This window comes from Lepisma saccharinum, chromosome 1 (assembly GCF_977018435.1).
Source record: "Lepisma saccharinum chromosome 1, izLepSacc3.1, whole genome shotgun sequence".
NCBI lineage: Eukaryota > Metazoa > Arthropoda > Insecta > Zygentoma > Lepismatidae > Lepisma > Lepisma saccharinum.
Genome location: NC_139229.1, coordinates 66,174,780 through 66,192,049, shown reverse-complemented (window position 1 = coordinate 66,192,049; position 17,270 = coordinate 66,174,780). Strand labels below are relative to the sequence as shown.

General features: G+C 38.2%; 1 protein-coding gene across 1 annotated transcript in view; it reads right to left on the bottom strand.

The window, feature by feature from the left end:
• The window catches only part of Dscam4 (Down syndrome cell adhesion molecule 4), a 482,573-nt gene that overhangs the window by 132,182 nt on the left and 333,121 nt on the right, over nucleotides 1-17,270 (bottom strand). Inside the window, exon 4 of the mRNA XM_083132205.1 lies at nucleotides 13,409-13,478. Within this exon, the coding sequence (XP_082988331.1) occupies nucleotides 13,409-13,478 (70 nt within the window). The remainder of the gene's footprint in view (nucleotides 1-13,408; nucleotides 13,479-17,270) is intronic.

Below are 17,270 nucleotides of genomic sequence, written 5' to 3'. Positions count from 1 at the left end.
ATTGTATATTCAGAATCTCATCTTGGAGAAATAGGTGCTTTTGTTAAATATCCTGGAACACCTGGATTGTGGGAACTGATGACTCGGAAGAGACCTGGCAGCTATACAGATCAAGATTATGAGCATTACAAAGAAATATTAATAAAATCAGATGCTCTATACCAGAACAATGATCCCACACAAAAAAGAGTCAAGTCTAGCAGTGGAGCAAAATACAACAACTTAATCAAGCCCATATGGTCACAGATCAAGACAGGTAGTGAAATCAAACAATACAACACCCTGCCTAAAGAATTTGTGTGGGTTGATGATGTCAGGAAACTTGTAGATAGGTTGCTGGTCATAGCTGGGGAGGAAAATGCTGGCAACCACAATTTTTACAATGAAAAGGTTGGAATTATGGACATGATAAGCACAAAATTGTCTAATTTTATAGTGAATGACACTAAGGGGATTGGATATCTTATAAAAATTATTAATACTCTACCCCCCAAATTTTGGAATATCTCTGAGGGTCGGGGGCTGGTTAATGACATCATAAACAAGCTGCCATTTGAACTACACATTCCAGGCTATCAGTATTGTGGTCCCGGTACAAAATTGGACCATAGATTAAACAGAGGGGACCCTGGTGTTAATCCCCTAGATGCTGCTTGCAGAGACCATGACATAGCATACAACACACATTCTGATCTTGACAAGAGACATGTTGCAGACAAGAAATTAGAAGAGGCTGCATTTGGTAGATTTGTAAGCAAAGATGCTTCTTTGAGTGAAAAAATAGCAGCATTGGGGACCACCATAGCTATGAACACCAAACAAAAACTGGGGTGGGGGTTGTGAATATATATATAATAAACCTAGGATGAAGGCCAAGGGTGTTATGTATCAGATACCTTATGCAGGTCTTAAATCTCTTAAAACTATTGATAGTCTTTTAACCAAAAAGCAGCGCAAGAAAAAAAATTCTTGTCTTGCCAAGGGCCATGGTATGAAATTATTACTTAGTACCCCCCAATTAAAAAAATTACAGCAATCTAGAAAAAAATCACATGTGGGTGGATTTATATTTACTATCCCGGCCATCTTAGCAGATTTGGGGGCTGTTGGGAGCTTGGCTGGGGGATCAGCTGCCATAGCAAAAACAGTAATAGATGCCAAGAAGAATAAGGCAGAATTAGATGAAATGAAGCGCCATAACCTGACCATGGAGAAACAAGGCAAAGGTGTTAAGAGAGCCATGAATAAGTTAAAAAAAACAAGAGCCGCTTACAAACCAAGATATTGAAGCTTTAATCAAGTCACTGGGCATCAAAAATTTTAGAGGTGTATACATGTCTGATTCTTTACCAGAACAACCACTCAACAAAGAGTGTGGCATAGTTAATTTAGATAAATACAAAAATCAGGGCACTCACTGGATCTGTTATCTTAAATATTTAAAAGATGAGGCATTTGTGTTTGATTCATTTGGAGGTATTCCACCTGAAAATTTAGTAAAATATCTAAAATCAACTAATCTTTATTACAATAATGCCCGTGTTCAAAATTTCAAAGATGTTAATTGTGGACATCTGTGTTTATCTGTTCTTAGATATCTGTCTCAAATAAATAAACCATCAATTGAAGATTTTCAAAAAGCCTTGTGGTATTTAAAACATCATGGGGGTATTCCATCTCACCAGCCAAAATTCAATATTGAAGCTCAGATTACATGATGATATAGTGTATCCCAAAACAATAGCTCTCAGAGCATTTTATGGCATGTACTTGATTCCTAATATTACACACCACAACAATACAATTGCAGTTAGTGATCAAAAAATTGTCATCACTCCAGGGCAATATAATCTATCTACTCTAAATGCTCAGTTACCCAGATGTATAGTGTTAACTCAAAATTCTGTCACTCACAGAGTAGAGATTGTGTCTGCTACAGAAACAGTGGATCTGGGTACTATAGGAGAGCTGTTAGGCTTTGAGAACAACACAAAACTTGAACCGGCCATTAAACACACTGCTATTAATATACCTAAATTCTTAGCCATAGAGACTCTAAATATTCACTGTAATGTGGCCGAGGGTATGATCACCAAATCAAATGGCATAGGCATTCACAAACAAACTGGCATCATTGCAACATTCAAACCTAACTCTGAATTTATGGAGCCCATCATCTACACTCCATCATCAACATTATATTTTCCTGTGTGCCATAACAGAATAGATTACATTGAGTTGATGGTCACTAATGAAAAAGAAGAATTAGTTGATTTTGCTGGAGCCACAACAACTGCTATCATAGAGATTAATATTTAAATAAAAATACATAGAAAAAAATGGAAAATATTGAGAGTTATGAGCTACAATCATTCCCCCCAAACAGGAGGACATTTGCAAATTTAAATCAACCCAACACAGAGAGTGAGGTTGATCTTGATGTAGGGGATGGCTTTATACACCCCCACAGAGCAGATCTATACATCAAATTTGATGTTGTAAAGCTCGATGGTACAGATTATCCGGCAAATTCAAATATAAGATTGGTAGATAATTTTGTGCCACATCTGTTCTCTGAAATTGAGATCAGAAAACATGGTGTTGTTATAAACAGAGTAGATTACCCCGGAATTACCTCTACAGCTTTGGCCACACTAAAATTATCCAAAACCGAGGCTTCTTACTACTAAATAGGTGGATTTGAGGCTGGTGATAAAATATTATCTAAAAGCCACACTGTACTATTTCCCATGCGCCTGTTGCCAGGATTCTTCTCAGATTACAAAGATATTATGTGGAAGGGTGGTTTAAGAATCACATTTAGAAGAGCTGCCAATGATAATAATGCTTTGATGAGGTACAGTACATTAAACTCTACAGGGGAAGCTCTGCCTAATACCCTACCTGATGAAGGCAAGTGCCTTATTCAGACTATGGAGCTAAGAATGCCAGTTGTTGAATATGAAGCCAGTTATGCTCTTAAATACAAAGCTGATATCCTAAAAAATCCACAGGTGCCTTTACAATTTTATACATATCAATGTGTACAGAAGCCTGCCACTGGTACCTATTATGAATTTGATGCTACAAACTCATTCTCCAGTATACAATATGACATGCCAGATTTTGTGGTGGTACTGTTTCAGACTGGAAGACACAATAATCAGGAGAAAAATTCAAGTAAATTTGATAACTGCAACATCAAGAACATTTATCTTAAAAATGGCAGAAATGAGGTGTTCCCTAGAGAAAATTATAATTTAAACATGTCCAAGGATGATTTCCTCAAATTATATGAAGCATTTACAGCATACAAAAGGGTCACTACTGGCAATACTGACATGTATTACACACCAGATGAATTCAAAGCACAGAGACCCATGTTTGTCATCAATACTTCAAAAAGGAAACAAGTTGTGGTTAATGACAGGACAAACATTAAAATTATCTGTGAATTCCATGATACACTCCCTGATGACACCATATGTAGTGTTATTCTTATAGGTGAAAAATCATATATTTATGATGTAAGAAATGAGAGAGTCACAGAGCAATTCTAGAGGGTCTCTGCATATTACATTGTCTTAGTACTAGATATGCAAGTTGAGGCTGGTGTTCAATTGAACTTAAACCAGAAGTAAATATGTGTGGGTGTGGGTGGCTTTTTGGCTTAGTTTTAAGTGTATCCAAAACAATATCAAGAGGGGCATATTTTTGACAAGCTTATGGACAAAAATCTGGCAGATGTAGCTTTTGTAAGTGTAGGCAAATCAATCTGAGGGGGGTCATACTTTCACGGGAAATTCCCGAGGGCATTTTTACAAAAATCTTGGATTAGACAGGGTTCCACACTTGAACAAAAAGCTCATATGGGCATGTTGAGCTAGTTTTAAGTGTAGCCAAATCTGCATGAGGGGGGTTCATACTTTCTCGTCCCAGTCCTATATACTTTTATACTACTAACATTCAGATAATTATTACGCAGATACTTAAGGGGCGATTGAAGAACTAAATCAAACACCCATGCGAAAAATTACACGCACAAACAATACATACACGCTTACGAGCGTTCCTTTATGTCACCAGGTCATTGCAAATGTTATCTGTGAAAAGTCACTAAGTTTGAAACTATGTGAGGAAGAACTTTCTTTATTCATACGAAAATGGAGCACATGCGCATTTCTTGACTGCTAATCGTGCACCTTTGGAGTACGTGCTCATGGAGGCCTACTCATTTTTTATTAATAGTCCAAATATTCCCAACCTCCATGGCGGAGTGGTTAGCACAGCGATCAAAGACTCCAGGGGGCCCGAGTTCGAATCCCGACATGACGATAGGTGTTTCTTGTGAGTGTTCCTTCATCAATTTCATCACATCATTTCTCATTTTCATCTTCGCGATTAGTCAAAGTTGCAGAAAAGAGAAGTAAAATAATTCAAATCAATCATAATTCCAATATTGGGCTTCATGCTCCTTAAGTGTTCGCAACCTAGCTTTACAACACAGTTAGACGTGTTGCCGAGCCTTCAGGATATATTTAAAGCACACTTTAAGGAAACACGACTGTGATGGTCGTTCTTGGTTAACGGAGAGCAACATTTGACTACAAAGTCGAAATTGAAAGTGAGTCCAGAGCGTTGTTGAAGAAATTCCGAATCTGACGCTGAGTAACTGACTCGCGGCACAAGACGTGGTCATTTGCAAGGATAACCCTTCACGTTAAGCAGGGTGGCTGGAAGAGATCCTTTCGGAATGCTCAACTGAAAATTTCCAAGCATCTTTACTCCAAGTCGCGATGGCAATTCCCTCCGTGACGCGCCTCCAAGTAACGTTAAGTACTTTATCTCATTTGCATACCTCATGCGCCCTGGAACTGGAGGTTTCTTTTTTCCACCATGAAACAAAAGACCAAGTGGAGAGAGAGAGAAAGAGGATGGAGATGTCTGATACTCCGATCAGGCGCCATTCGAAAATTTGGCCCAGCGCCAGGAACTCAACATGCTGGACGTGCATCCGAGATTTCCGTTGAAAGAGATTGTTTAAGGCGGAGTCGATGACATTAACCGCTTCGCCTTCGGTCGCGATCCGAATTTTAACCAGGAGAACTTGCCTCAGGACGACCAACTTGGATCCAGGGTTGCCAACTGAGAAACACCAAAGTTCTTAGCTCCAGAATAAAGGTAATCCAGGAATCCAAATGCTGCCGTTCACCATGGCGGAGTGGTTAGCACATCGCGCTACGACGCCAGGGTCCAGGGTTGGCAATTGTTTATTTTTAAAAGAAACAAAACAAAAAGTTTTTTTGTTTTAAACATGTTTTTTATGTTTTAAACAAGAACCGAAAAAAACATGTTTTAAACAAATAAAACGTTCAAAACATAATGCCAAGAAGACTTATATTCTAAGAATAATGATTAATAAGGAATCTCTTAATCATCTAAGGATGGACTGTGTTCCTATTATGAAGTAAACGCTTCACAACTTCTTAAAATACACATTTGTGTTAGTCTTATATCTCGCATGTAGGCTGTTCTAGAAGCTTCAACTAATCCACAGTTGCCAGACCCCACTGAGTCCACGTGGTAGCTATTTTTTTAAAATACATTTTATCGTCAATTCAACTAAATATTGACATTAACAACAATGTGCACATTTTGCAGTGTGTTAATTGAAGTACAAAACGGATTCATCCACGTAGTATTAAATTTAAAAAATATTTTAAACACCTGTAAAAAAACATAGCCAGGTTGTTTTAAACGTGACCCACGAGTATTCATCACGATATGTTTCTTTGTTAATTCAATATACATTTTCAGCCACTGAACAGATTTCTATACACAGTAAACAGAATTACACGTATTGAATGAAGAGGCATACTTACGAAACACGTAAATAAATAACAACAAACTATCAAACATCAAGTATCAAAATGTGTTTTAAACAAGTCTGAAAAAAAACATGTATAAAACACTTTGTTTTAAACGTTTTAAGCATTTGTAAAAAAAACAAAGCCATGTGTTTTAAACGTTTAAAACAAGTTTTTGTTTTAAACATACCAACCCTGCAGGAGTCCTGGGTTCGAATCCCGGCCTGGGCATGGATGTTTGTGAGTTTCCATTCATCAATTTCATCATATCATCACTCATCCTCACCTTCGCAAATTAGCTAAAAGTGGCACAAAAAGCGAAGTAAAATAGCGTCCATATAGCGGCTCGCGTAATGTTATTCGGGTTCGAATCCTGGGTAAAGCATGGATGTCTATTTGTGATTGACCATTCCATGTAATCACTTTGATTTGTTTCTTGCTATTTAGTGTCGCTTTTCTGTCACTTTTGGCTAGTCGCAACGATGAGGGTTAGTGATGATATAGTGAAATGAATGAAGGGACACTCACATATAATACCCATGGTCATGCCGGGAATCGAACCCGGGGTCGCTGGCGTCGTAGCGCTCTGTGCTAATCACTCTGCCACGGAGATCGTCGTATCATTTAATCATCTGGATTAAACTGGATTAATCTAATCCACTGGATTAGTCCAATACACTGGATTGGACTAAACAAGCAAACAAGCGAAGCGATAATATGATACAGAAATGATAATTTATTTGTCAAGTTTTACTCGCCGACCGCAAAAGACGAGACAAGCTCAAGAAGGCTGCGAAATAAGGCTGTAGGTTTCATCAGTATTTAGCTTGTATCCATTGCTTTCTTATCAATCGCTCGCTTTGGTGGGTTTGTGATGGCTTAACTCCCCGCTTAACATATTTTGCCGCCGAAGTTACTATGTGTGAAACTTCAATGCTGTTTCAGCAGCAGACGATATTCACGATTTTCCCTTATCCATTCCACCCCAATTTTGCCACTGGATTCGTCCAGCCAGCGCATGCACAGTTGCTGCTCGATTGGACTAATCCAAAGGCGAAAGGGGAAGTCGGAAGACGCATGTGCGCAACCAACATATTGGTACGTCGTTGCTATTCATTAAGTTGTTTTTCATCACTTGATTTTTACTGCGACGAAGTTAATCCTTTTCCCCCCTGCGGAATGTAAGCTAAGACTCATCCAAGCATTAATCTACCCATTGTTCGAATATTGTGATAATGTTTAAGGCTCTCAACTCTCGCAAAAGCTCAGTAAAGAAATACAAATGGTGCAAAATGCGTGCTTCAGATACATTTTTCAAGAAAAAGATCATATTCTTCCATTTTTATATAATAATCAGGTTCTTACCATGGCAAAGAGGCGGAAGTTGCGCTATCTCTGTTTCATCCGCCGCATACTGACAGAAGGAAAACTGCAGTACCTGTTCGAGGAAATGCACTCCCGTAGGGAAATCCATCAGTATGTTACCCGCAAGCGGAACAAACTTCTATTTACCCCATCATTCCACCACGGCCTACAAATCCTCTTTCTCCTTTTAGGCTCCCAAAGCAGGAATGCATTGCCTACGAACATCGCAAGTATAAACAACCCATTAAACTTCAAAGGTAAATTATAACACCATTAAGCCTTGTTTCCATGATTATGAAAAAATGCAACGTTACGTTTAGTTTATGTTTTTAATAAAATAAATTACTGCCTTGGTCAGCATATTTATATTTTTTCAAAGGTAAAGTAAAAGATCTGCTGTTAATGGAACAATGGCAGAGTCGGGGCACATACTGAAAGTATCAAGTCACTCACTATATGGAATTGTATTATTGTTACTATTGTCTTTTGTATTTGTAGTTACACTTTTTTGTATGCAACTAATTTCTGTGTATTTTGTTTGTATCTGTGTATTATTTTACATTTAGCTTACTGCTCCAAACGCAGTTTATCTCATCTTACATGTATTATCATATTGACAAGGGTTAGGTAGCAAAGCAGCCCTTGGCTGAACTTCGCTCGCTTAATAAAGACAATTTATTATTATTATTATTATCAATGGTTTTAAAATTGCAGACGATTTTCACGGGACTTGCTTCCACATCTACGTTCCACTTTGCGGCCTCACCCCTATTTCGTCACTGGACTCGTCCAGTTCGCGAATGCGCACTTCCGTCCTTGGTCGCGACTAAGCAAACGCGTTGTAGACGTTCTTCGTACTAATTTCTTTGCCGAAAAGACTGTTCTGTGGAACGGTCGTTTTGTATTTGTGTTGTTTTAGTTACTTGACGCAGCTCTTATATCTATTTATGCTAATCGCGACGATGAGAATGCTTGATGGCCAGATGAAACACACATATCTTTCCTGGGACTACAACCAAGAAACTTCTGAAACGAGGCCATGAGTCAAATGAAGATAACTATAATTTTGTATGTTTGTATATGTGTGATTTTGTATTCGTCAGTAATTATGTCAGGGCTAATTTGATGCATGCGTGTATGTGGCCTGGTAAATGAAAATACACTGTACCGCTATAATTTTGCGATATAAGACGACAATACATTAGCAATAATGCTAAACTTAAAAGAAAGTAATTGCGTGTGGAGTACCGGGAGAAGAAAACAAATTTAGATTCTCCTCAACAGATAAGAGTTCTAGGGTGGAAACATACTATTGAGGGATGACAAAGACTGCAGATTATGAGGGGAAGGGGGAGAACTAGAGATAGGTAGAGAAGATAGTGAGAGATAGAAAAGGAGGGAGATGCGTTTGAAAATTCCATCTGTTTTCCACATGTCATTAACCGTTTCGGCAACTAGTGTAAGTAGTCACTAAAGTAGTACTGGGTAGCATGCATTATGAAAAATATTTTAATACTATTATATTTCAAATCCGGGAACTTTTCTAACGTTGGAAGCGGCCCCGGCGCCCACCCAGCGTCTAATAACATGGGTACCTGGGGGAAACCCTGGGGGGTAAAGACGGTCAGGGGCGTGGTGCTGATCACATCACCCCCACTCACGACCGGATCAAGAAAGTGTGGGGCGTTACCCCCACACCCCCTATAGGCATTCATGGCATGGTGCTAAGCACAGGGGAACACTTTACCTTTTTTTTACTATTATATATTTAAATATGATTATATCACTGCTATTTTTATGCATTTTTAATTATCTTTAACATCAATATGCCGACTTTCGTGGCGGAGTGGTTAGCACAGCGCCAGGGGTACAGGGTTCGAATCCCGGCACGAGCATTGGTGGGTGTTCTTTGCAAGTGCCCCTTCACCCCTTATCTTCGCAATTAGCCAAAAGTGGCAAAAAATGCGAAGTATAATAAACCAAATCAATCAATCGAACATCAATATAATATGCATATGATTCAACTTAGGTAGGTAAGTTAAAGTTCCCCGTACATGTTGCACCGTGCAATGAATGCACATTTAAAGGGGATATACAGGTACGACCCCACACATGCTCGATCTCAGTATTTCTTCTTTTAAAGGTGTACGTATTCAACACCACTCTCAAGCCGCCTTTACCACCGAGGGTTGACCCAGGTCCCAATTTATGTGAATATACCCCAGAGCCGCTTCATGCAGGTACATGGCCGGAAAAAATTCGACCTTAGGAAATCCATCCAGGTTTCCTGCATGGCAGTCAGATGCCGTAACTATTGAACCACTGCGGTTCCGAGTTTAGAAGATATCAACTTTATTTTTTTTAGTGGGACTGATTATTATTAAACATACCTGTAATAATACAGGGTGGCTCAAAGGTTATGTATATTAGTACATACTTCGCATTTAAGTGCACGTTTTTGACATTGTATTTAGGTTTCAAGTAAGAAAGATTATGTAGCAGTGTTGTAGTTATGTTGGTTTTTCATTTTCTTAATCTCTCCAAGACTTTTCAGGAATTTGCTCATCCTTCCGTTTCGTAAATATTGCTGTAGGATTCTGGCCATACGATGCCACCAAAAGAGAAACAATTGTTATCGCGTTAACACAGCGCACGTGATTAGTTTTGTATACACCTACGAAAGAGCAAAGTGTTGACTGACAGGGGAAAGCATCCATTCCGAGAACTTTAGACATTTATTTAACCAAGGGGTTGGCAACCCTGCTCGACATCCGAAAGAGAGAGGAACAACAAACAACCGGCGCAGTTGTCGAACGTTTGTGTCAAAGGGATCGCATCAGGCACGGTGGTAAATCTAGGGGATTTCGGACAAGCGAAGGTTGATCATGCAGAATCCCACCGTGAAACGATGATGAGGTGCCTTCGCCCTCATACAATATTCACGGCAGATCCCATGCCGTGGCGGCGCACACCAAAACTCCTTTAATCATGTTTTTTTTATGTTCAGCAGGCCTATTGTTTGTTTTGTGTGTTTACGGGGGAAGTTTTTGCGTGATATTGCCACTGAATGTTCCGGATTCGAGTCCCGGCCTGAGCATGACCGTTCCTCTCTGTGTGACTTATCAATTTATCTTGTTATCATATTCATCGTGCCGATTATCAACAAGCGGAAGAAAAGCGACGTGAATATTATAGGAACATGAACGTCTCCAGAAATGTTTTTTTTAGGGGGACAGCGCAATGTTAAAATACGAATAATAGAAAATATAGCAATAATAATTATTATAATCATGATTGTGATAATTATTATTATACAATAATAACTGTCATAATGTATTAATATAAAACTATTTTTATTGAAAATTCATTATTATTATTATTATATGCTTGGGGAGAATTTTCAACTCTATCTATGATGAGTGAATATTCAGAAAAACTGTTATTCATTATATTTTTTCCTTTCCTTTTTTTTTTTTCATATTTCATGGACTTAGTCTGTTGAAATGCATGATCAGTGGCGACGATTAGGAGGGGTGTGAGGGTGTAGTTAACTCCCACTTTTTTCTACTTTTTACCTCCGCGCTATGGCCTCTTAATGTTAAGCCTTGTCTATCAAGTGAAAGTAAACTGTCTGGAATTTTGAAAACTGTGGAACCAATTATTCTTTGGATTAAAGAAACACGAATAAACATAAACCTATATTTTATATTCATTTTTTTATGCCACGCAGTTTTTACTTACGTTAGATTATTTCTGTTCAAATACTAAGTAACTGAACACTATTTCTGTAATTATTATTATTATTATTATTATTATTAATAATAATAATAATAATAATAATAATAATGATGAAACCTCTCCTCTTCTCTTTTGTAACTTGAAATAAAAGATGCCAAAGTACAGTGGGGTCGACCTCAGCAAAGAAAGGAAATTCATAATTGTAAAGAATTATCAAGAATAAAATACAATGCAAAGATTAAAGTAGTTGAATTGAAAGAAATCACTAGTCGTGATTTAAATAATAACGTTAAAAACAAATTAATTTAATTAGTTTTGTTTGTTAGAATTATCTCCATTATTTTTGTAGACATTAATAGTTGATAGAATCTAATTTTGATCACTTTCTTGCACACCAGTTGCTCAAAGTGTATACAAATTATAAGAAAGAAAATGTATTGATATGCTCAAACGTGGTGTCCTGAGTACTTTTTACGCAGTTCTGGAACACTTTTTGCACCCTCTTTGTACACTTTAGCACAAATTTAATGTGTGCTAAGAGTGATCAAAATGCAGTTCTGGTAAATGTAGCAAAAATGTATTTTTTAAAGATTGCACACATTAAAATTCCCCCAGTTGAGAAATGTTATCAAGTTTTGCCATTTGGTTGAGGTCCAACCCGTACCAAGAATGAAATCCCGTGTACGCCCGTTGTTTAGATGTAAATACACAATGTATTTGTGTATAAGTGTATGTGCCACGTTAAAGACACTGCAATTTATATTTACTAGATGTAGGCCTATTTATGAAAACCAAATAGGAAGGATTTGGTTGGGTGATTTGGAAAGTGGGTTGACTCAAGCAGTAATCGGATTGGTTTACCTTCTGCCTCTGCCTCATAAAAACAGAACGCGAGAACGAACTGTCACCTTTTCTCCACCGAAAACATCTGCAGAAAATTGTATGTCGTGCAGAAACTGCTGCGCGGTTTCGCTTACTGGAATTTGCGTTTCGTTTCTCACTTTTCTCTAAACTTTAGCAAAAGGACGCGATTGTTTCGCGGCCCAGGAAGGTTTTTTTTTAGTTTTTTAAATCAAATCCAGGGGCGAACAAGGGAGAGTAACGGATTTTTCAGCTCAAACAAAACTCGAGCTCCCTCTATTGAGGAAAGCCAGTGTTTGAATAGCAAACGTCCGCTTGGCTGGGCATTTTGTTCCTCGCTGCCATTCGTTAAAATTACTCCTCGTCGTTAATTGAAAGACTCCCCTCTATTTTTTTTACCAGTTCGATTTTTTTTCTGTTGGCTTCAAACAAATTACAACATAGCCATATGCTCTATTTTCCTTGACGAGTCTGTTTTTAACTACTCGCCTAATGCTAGACCCACTGTGTGAATTAAGCTTTTTGCTTTCGGGTGGATGGGAAGGGGCACTCAATGGCGTATTTGTGATTTCATTTTGAGAGGTAGTTTTTTTTTTTTGGGACATGCAAATTTGTATATACGTTACCAGTCAGCAAACTAAACTATTTAATAACATCGAAAACGTGACCAAATTTCTGTTGCCAAGGTCAAAATTAATTTCCACCTAACCTGCCCACATGTTTCTTGTGAACACTAATACATGTAAAATATCAGCACTATGTCATGAAAACTTAAGTGGAAAAGAGCCTGCTGCTGTCTCGGCTCTGTGAGGTTGGTCAGTTTCGGAATTGTGTCCTCCTTTAATCCACAAGGCAGGGAAATCTTTGACAAATGGACCATTAATGTACAACAGTTGGGCCGAAGGGGGGGGAGCAGTTGCCCTTCCCCACTTTTCGTCACTTTTGCCCCCGCACTATGCTAAATCTTATCTACAAAGTGAAATATACTGTCTTTGACCCCCGCTTCCCCTTTTGGCACCTTGCCACACCCGAGTTTGGAACCCAATCGCCGCCACTGATGTACAATAATGATTTTTCAATTGTGATTGTTACAGTTAACAATTGGTATACTATGTGCTTTCAATTATATTTTCTTTGAGGGGGGGGGGGGAACATCCCTGGCAAGGATAATAATTTTTATTTTGCCGGTGATAAAGTTATTTTTTTGGATGGGGTCCCCTGGTAAAACAGCAGCTTTCGTTCTACTATAAGCGAATTTACATAAGTGGTAGTTGAAAGGAAACAACCAACACAGCGTAGAAATTAGTGCTCTAGCTATATAGACATATTCGATAGCCTGCAAACAAGAAAGATTCTAAGTTTAGTAAATAGAACTTTCCCAAATATGGCATTTCTGTCCTCTGTATTCGGTATCGTGCCACGAAATGTATAGAAATGAATATTTGCCCTCAACACATTATATCAAAGCCACAATTCGTCGCTTTTAATCACTTCATAAAAGAAAACTGTATCCTCAATACATTTTTCAAAAACTTTTCATGCTTGGCAACACTGAATATGCTGTAGTTTTCCCTTACCTGAGAACCGCTGTATTGCCACTGATGACGTATTCATCATACACTTGGACCTCGTACTTCTGCTTTACAACTGTGAATGAGGAAAAGAACAACTGTCATTACTTAAGCGTAATGGAAAAATAACAAAATATATAATCAATTACTACCCTGAATCTTATACTACTACATGTTATTGTTGCTATTTTAAATTAAACTTCACTTCCACATTTGGCTAATCGCGACAATGAGGATGAGTGATGATCAGATGAAGCTGATGAAAGGACGCTTACAAAGAAAACCCATTCGGTCACTTAACGCGCTTGGCTACCGCACTACTACAGTGAAATAACCTATAGATGTATACAATGGCGGCGATTGGGTTCCAAATCTACGGGGGGGGGGGGGTTACATTCCCTTAGTGGATAAAGTTTAGCATAGTTGCTACCCCTAATCGCCGCCGCTGGATGGATAGATAGATTTGTAGATGATAGCACTCACAAATTGATTAAAAGTCATCTTTCTTTCTGAGCCTTGGAAACAATGCTAAACCTGATAGGAGTCCGTTTCCATTCTGTTAGAACAAGGAAACAATGTTTCTATTTGCATCTTTTAGGCATTTTTCGGTCTTTTTTGCCTTTTAGCTCATTTTCAGTATCATTCGCCGTTTTTATTGCATTTTCTTCATTTTTTGGGTTTATTTTTCTCCTCCCCTGTTTCGTGAATTTTAAATGCATTTGCTAGCATAATTTATGCATTTAAATTTCCTGACATGGTCTTTTTAGCAAGTTCGCCATTAATAAAAAATACGGTCAATGTAAAATCCCAATATTATTTTTAACTGAAATATTTGCCAATGTATCAAATAATTAATTGTTGTAAATTTATTTTTCCTCCAACAAACTTGAAATACTTTGTATGAAGCCCACTTTGAGGTTCCCTGACTGGCCGCTATTATCGCTTTAATTTGTGGTTTTAAAGTAAAACTAGTCACAATGTAGAGTCCGATGCATGCGATACACAACTGTATTTTCGTATGCTGACCGACTACTGAATCGTGCAAGGCTCATTCTGAAAGAAGATGAATGACGTATACAGAAAACTTCATTAGCACTTAATTGCTTTTTCTCTTTGCTTCAGTAGTTTAAACTACCAAACAACCGATTTTATCGAATATGTAACTATTCTCTTGTAACTTATGAAAAAATCAAGCCTTCATGTCAAGATTGAACATTATTTTTAGGTTATTCTACATGTCATTTTAAGATGTTTTACGTCATCAACTTCCGAGTCTTAGATGAACTAGAAATGACTATAAAGGTGAAGATTCTGTAGTAAAAATAGAATAAGGTTTGGAAGACTGAAGACAGAAAACACAAAAACAAGTCTGTGAGGTACAAAAATTGTCTCTTAAAAATTTGCCTTAACCTGAAACTTAAACTACATTTACATTGCTTGAGAATTTTCGACAAAATATTCCATCCTACAGGTGCCCCATCTAGCGAACGTAATCTAAAACCTGAAAGATTAGCCGCTTAAAAAAATTCAAAAGGGATTTCGAGACATCTTAAATTAAAATATCTTCCTCCCTTCGTCAGAACTGCATCTCTTAACCGCGGCAGTCACAAGGCTAGCTGAAGTTACAGGGCTGCTTGTCAGATCGACTGAATAATTAACGACGCGCTCATGTTCCGCTCCAACTTGGAAAGCCAGCTGTGGAGGAACATTGAACAAGGGCGATGGAAATCTAGTGTTATATTTCACGTCACGTTATTAAACACCTCTTAATTGTTCTGCAGTGTGGTAATCTTCTGCTTCAATCAATTTGTTACTTACAGACGGAGAACTTTGAGAAAAAAATCAATTCTATTTTAATTAAACTTTGAAAGAAATAGAATAGTTTCCTAACCATTTAAATTGAATAATGGCGCATTCAAGTGTGGATTACTGGGCGTCAACCCTCCAACAGAAGTTCCCCAAACCCTAAAATATTGTAGTTACAGCACGTCTACGTTTGTTGCGGATATTGACACAAGAGCGCATGAGAGGAAGCAAGTTTAATGAATTTTTCTTTTGTCCTGATTTACACAGGATGTCACTGAGCAATAGTTACAAACTTTGACAACGTATAGAGGCCATCAAGGTGAATAATTTTCTTTGTATTATCTTGTTCTTGGAGTTCTTGTTTCGACGCTACGAGCTCTCGAAATACGATATTTTTATTCTGAATATATGTAAGCTCATGAGAGCGAGCGAGCGAGCGAGCGAGCGAGTGAGAGAGAGAGAGAGAGAGAGAGATATTCTCCTTCTTGTCCTTTCTTTTCCACTGTTTCTCTTCTTTTTTACAAAGGAAGAAAGAAAGGAAAGCAGTAAGATTAAGAAAGATAGAAAGAAGATAGAATAGGATGAACAAGAAAGAAGAAAGGGGAGGGGAGAGAGAGAGAGAGAGAGAGAGATACAGAGGGAAAGGTTGGGAGAAAAGAGAGAGAGAGAGAGAGAGAGAGAGAGAGAGAGAGAGAGAGAGAGAGAGAGAGAGAGATACAGAGGGAAAGGTTGGGAGAAAATAGAGAGAGAGAGAGAGAGAGAGAGAGAGAGAGAGAGAGATACAGAGGGAAAGGTTGGGAGAAAATAGAGAGAGGGGAATTGGGGGAAAACACGAGGAGAGAGAGAGAGAGAGAGAGAGAGAGAGAGAAAGAAGGAATTTACTTTTCTTGTACGAGTACCTGTAGATACTAAAGAAAAGTATATTATGGAAGAAATATCATATCAGCGTAGTACGGGTTTATTCACTGGACCCAGCCTTTTTCCTCAAGTTATGCACTTATTGGTATATGCTGTTTATCGTATTCCACGTTTTATATTAAAAAAAATGGCGAGTTTTGTGAGGACGTTTGTAGAGAATGACACTTACCTCGATTAGTAAAATAACATACTAAAAATTTCGTCGCTTTCGGTCAGAAAAAATAATATTAGTGCCAACAGTGAATTGAATACATGAATACAGGATAGAAAATTAAGTTTTTCGTGGGTTAGTAGCGCCGTAACGAAGCGTTAGCCATACAAAGTATTCACTTATAGAGTTTGTTCAAGACCTGTCAATTCATTCTTATTTGTGGCTAAAGTAGGTTAGAGAGGTCCTTTTACACAGGAGAAAAATCAAGTAACGCGACATCTAATTTCGGTTTCGTTCGATGACAATCCAAAACAGAAAAAAAAGCGATTTCGAAGATCGACAACACAAAAAACGAAAAACATTTTAGTTCAGAGCAACAAATGATTTCGCAAATTCTTTTGAACACTTCTTCCTTCTCCTCTGACCAATCTTTGCACACAGCTGACCTCCGTGGCAGAGTGGTTATAACAGCGCGCTGCGACGTCAGGGATCCCGGGTTCGAAACCCGGTCTTGGCATGCGTCTTCTTAGTGAGTGTCTCTTCTCATCATAGCATCATTCATCATCATCGTCGTGATTAACCAATAGTGGAAGAAAAGCGACGCTAAATAAATCGAAATCATTTTTGCACAGTACTTTTTAACAGTAGCATATTGTGGTAGTGACTCGCTCATTTTTAGACACAGTGTAGCAGTAAATCATGCCACCCTGATTGATTGATCCAATTAAAGGTTTTGGGTGCGTCGGAACTTAAGGCTATTTTGCACCTTCCCTGGTGGTCGAGTGTACCGAGTGGTCCACTCAGGATCCACCGCCGAAGGTTCCTGGTTCGAGTTCCGGCCAGGGCATGGCTGTTCTCTTGTGTTTCTTTATGACTTTCATCAGTCCGTAAAACATGAACAAGAAATTCATGTCATTTCCATCGCCACGACTAACCAAAGGTGGCAGAAAAGTGACGCAAAATAAGAAGCATACAATACAAACATGTATGTAA